Source organism: Brassica oleracea, chromosome C9 (genome assembly GCF_000695525.1).
Source record: "Brassica oleracea var. oleracea cultivar TO1000 chromosome C9, BOL, whole genome shotgun sequence".
In the NCBI taxonomy this organism is placed as follows: Eukaryota; Viridiplantae; Streptophyta; class Magnoliopsida; order Brassicales; family Brassicaceae; genus Brassica; species Brassica oleracea.
This window is the reverse complement of record NC_027756.1, coordinates 19799398-19801543: the sequence shown is the minus strand read 5'-3', so window position 1 is coordinate 19801543 and position 2146 is coordinate 19799398. Positions and strand designations below refer to the sequence as shown.

General features: G+C 37.1%; 1 protein-coding gene across 1 annotated transcript in view; it reads left to right on the top strand.

The window, feature by feature from the left end:
• The first annotated feature begins 1947 nt into the window (after positions 1 to 1947).
• Positions 1948 to 2146, top strand: part of LOC106314513 — a 5744-nt gene continuing 5545 nt past the window's right edge. The window contains exon 1 of the mRNA XM_013752375.1: positions 1948 to 2084. Within this exon, the coding sequence (XP_013607829.1) occupies positions 1948 to 2084 (137 nt within the window). The remainder of the gene's footprint in view (positions 2085 to 2146) is intronic.

The following is a 2146-nucleotide window of genomic DNA, read 5'->3' as shown; positions in this document are numbered from 1 at the left end:
GTATGTTTAAAGAAATATTGTTTTTTTACCATCTTAATGTATGTGTAATAAATGTTGTTTTATATAATATGTCTTTCTTTAGTTTTTAAAAATTTATTTGGAGTTTTAGGGTTTTAGAGTTTAAGTTGGAGAAAGAGCAAGAAGTACTAGAGAAGAAGATATGATGTTAGATGATATGTGACTTTGGGGTTTAGGGATTTCATTCTTGGTGTTTAGGGTTAAGCGTTGTAAAATTGTTGTAAAAATAACACGTACATGGTAACTTCGTCGTAAATGGTTAAATCGATTCCACGTAATTTCGTCGTAAATAGAAAAAGACGGGCCAGGTAACTTCGTCGTAAACGGAAAAGCCTAGTAAATCGATTCGACGTAATTTCGTCGTAAATGGAAAAAGACGAGCCTGGTAACTTCGTCATAAATGGAAAAACCTGGTAAATCGATTCAACGTAATTTCGTCGTAAATAGAAAAACGCGGGCCTGGTAACTTCGTCGTAAATTGAAAAACTGCGGGCCTGGTAACTTCGTCGTAATATTACGTCGTGTTTACGACGAAACGTTTTCTATATATTGAGACGCCGAGAGCGAGAATTCCTCGTTCATTCCTCCCAAACTCCTTTGCTCTCCCTCTAAGGTACACTCCCTTTCCTCTTCTATTTTTTTTAAGTTAGTTTAGGTTATTAATTAGTTAGGTAATTAGTTTAGGTGATTAGTGAGGTAATTAGTTTAGGTGATTAGTTAGGTGACGGAATTCTATAGTTTAGGTGATTACTTAGGTAACGGAATAACTTTTTAATTATGTCGTCGTAATTGATTAAATTTATTTTAATTTTTTTTAGATGGCTCCTAGAACTAAACCAGCAGCACCTACTTATGCCCAGTTGTTTGGCGATGGTTCCGGTACATCTTCTTCCGGTCCATCGTCTTCCGATGCAGTTCCAGACTCTCAGAATTCTCAGAGAGTTTTTTCGAGTCTTCCTCTTCCACCACAGATGGTAAGATTTTTAAATTTAATTAAATTTTCACTTTTAAATATATATATAGATATTTTTTAATATTTATTATTAATTGTATTTTTTTCAAAATTTTGTGTTTCAGCAAAAGTGGCATTGGTATTTAGGAATCACCGAGAGGGTGAAGGCGGAATTCGTTGCAAAGGCAAAGATCAGCCTCTGCAACACAGTCTTCGATTGGAAGGACATGTGGGAGATCTACGGGTATGAGGGAAAGCCCACTGAGCTCATGAAGGATGTGTGGGATGGCCTCATCGCCTATTGGGAGCACCCCTCTTACATCAAAAAGGCCAATTCGTGCTCGGCTTCTCGAAGGACGAAGGATAAAGATGGTCATTTGTCCATGCTTCACAGAACCGGACAAAAACCTCATGCAGAAATCCGTCTAGAAGATGTAAGTTTTGCTTTAAATATATATTTTAAAATATTCAATTAATATAATTTTTAATATTTAATTTAATTTTTTTTTTTGTATTTCGAGAAGACGGGAGTCTGACCATCTCTGTCTGACCTATTCAAGATGACTCACGCCACATCCGACAGAGTTTTTGTGGATCCTGCATTTGAGAAACTCTTCCAAGCAGTGGCTACTCGAATTGAAGAACGGGAGACGCAACTAACCTATGAGTCTCCCGATGGATTACCCGTCACATTGTCCACAGAAGAGGCCGACAGAATCTTCGAAGAGCTACAACTTAAAATTTTTGTTTACATTATTTTTAATATTTTAACATAATTAACTATATTAATTTATGCTTTAATTTTATAGGTGGTTCCTAAAAAGAAGGGACGGATAGTCGGTATAGGCTCTGTTAACGAAGTTGCAAGGGAAACTTCGTTATACACTTCGAGACGAGATGAAGAGACTGCTCAGATGAAAGCTCGAATGGATAGCCAGCAGGTTCGTTTAGACTCTCTTGAGGATTTGCTAGACGTTATGGCCGTGGAAAACCCGGTTATGCAGAGAATGTTGAGTGAGAGACGAGCCGCTCTTGGGTTGCCAGTACGAGATCCTCATGAGTCTGATCCAACCCGTCAACAGCCGAGCAACCCCGCCGACTACTTCGAGGATATGTATTTTTTTTATATTTCTATTTATATTATGAATTTAAATATTATTGTATGACTTTTTAAAA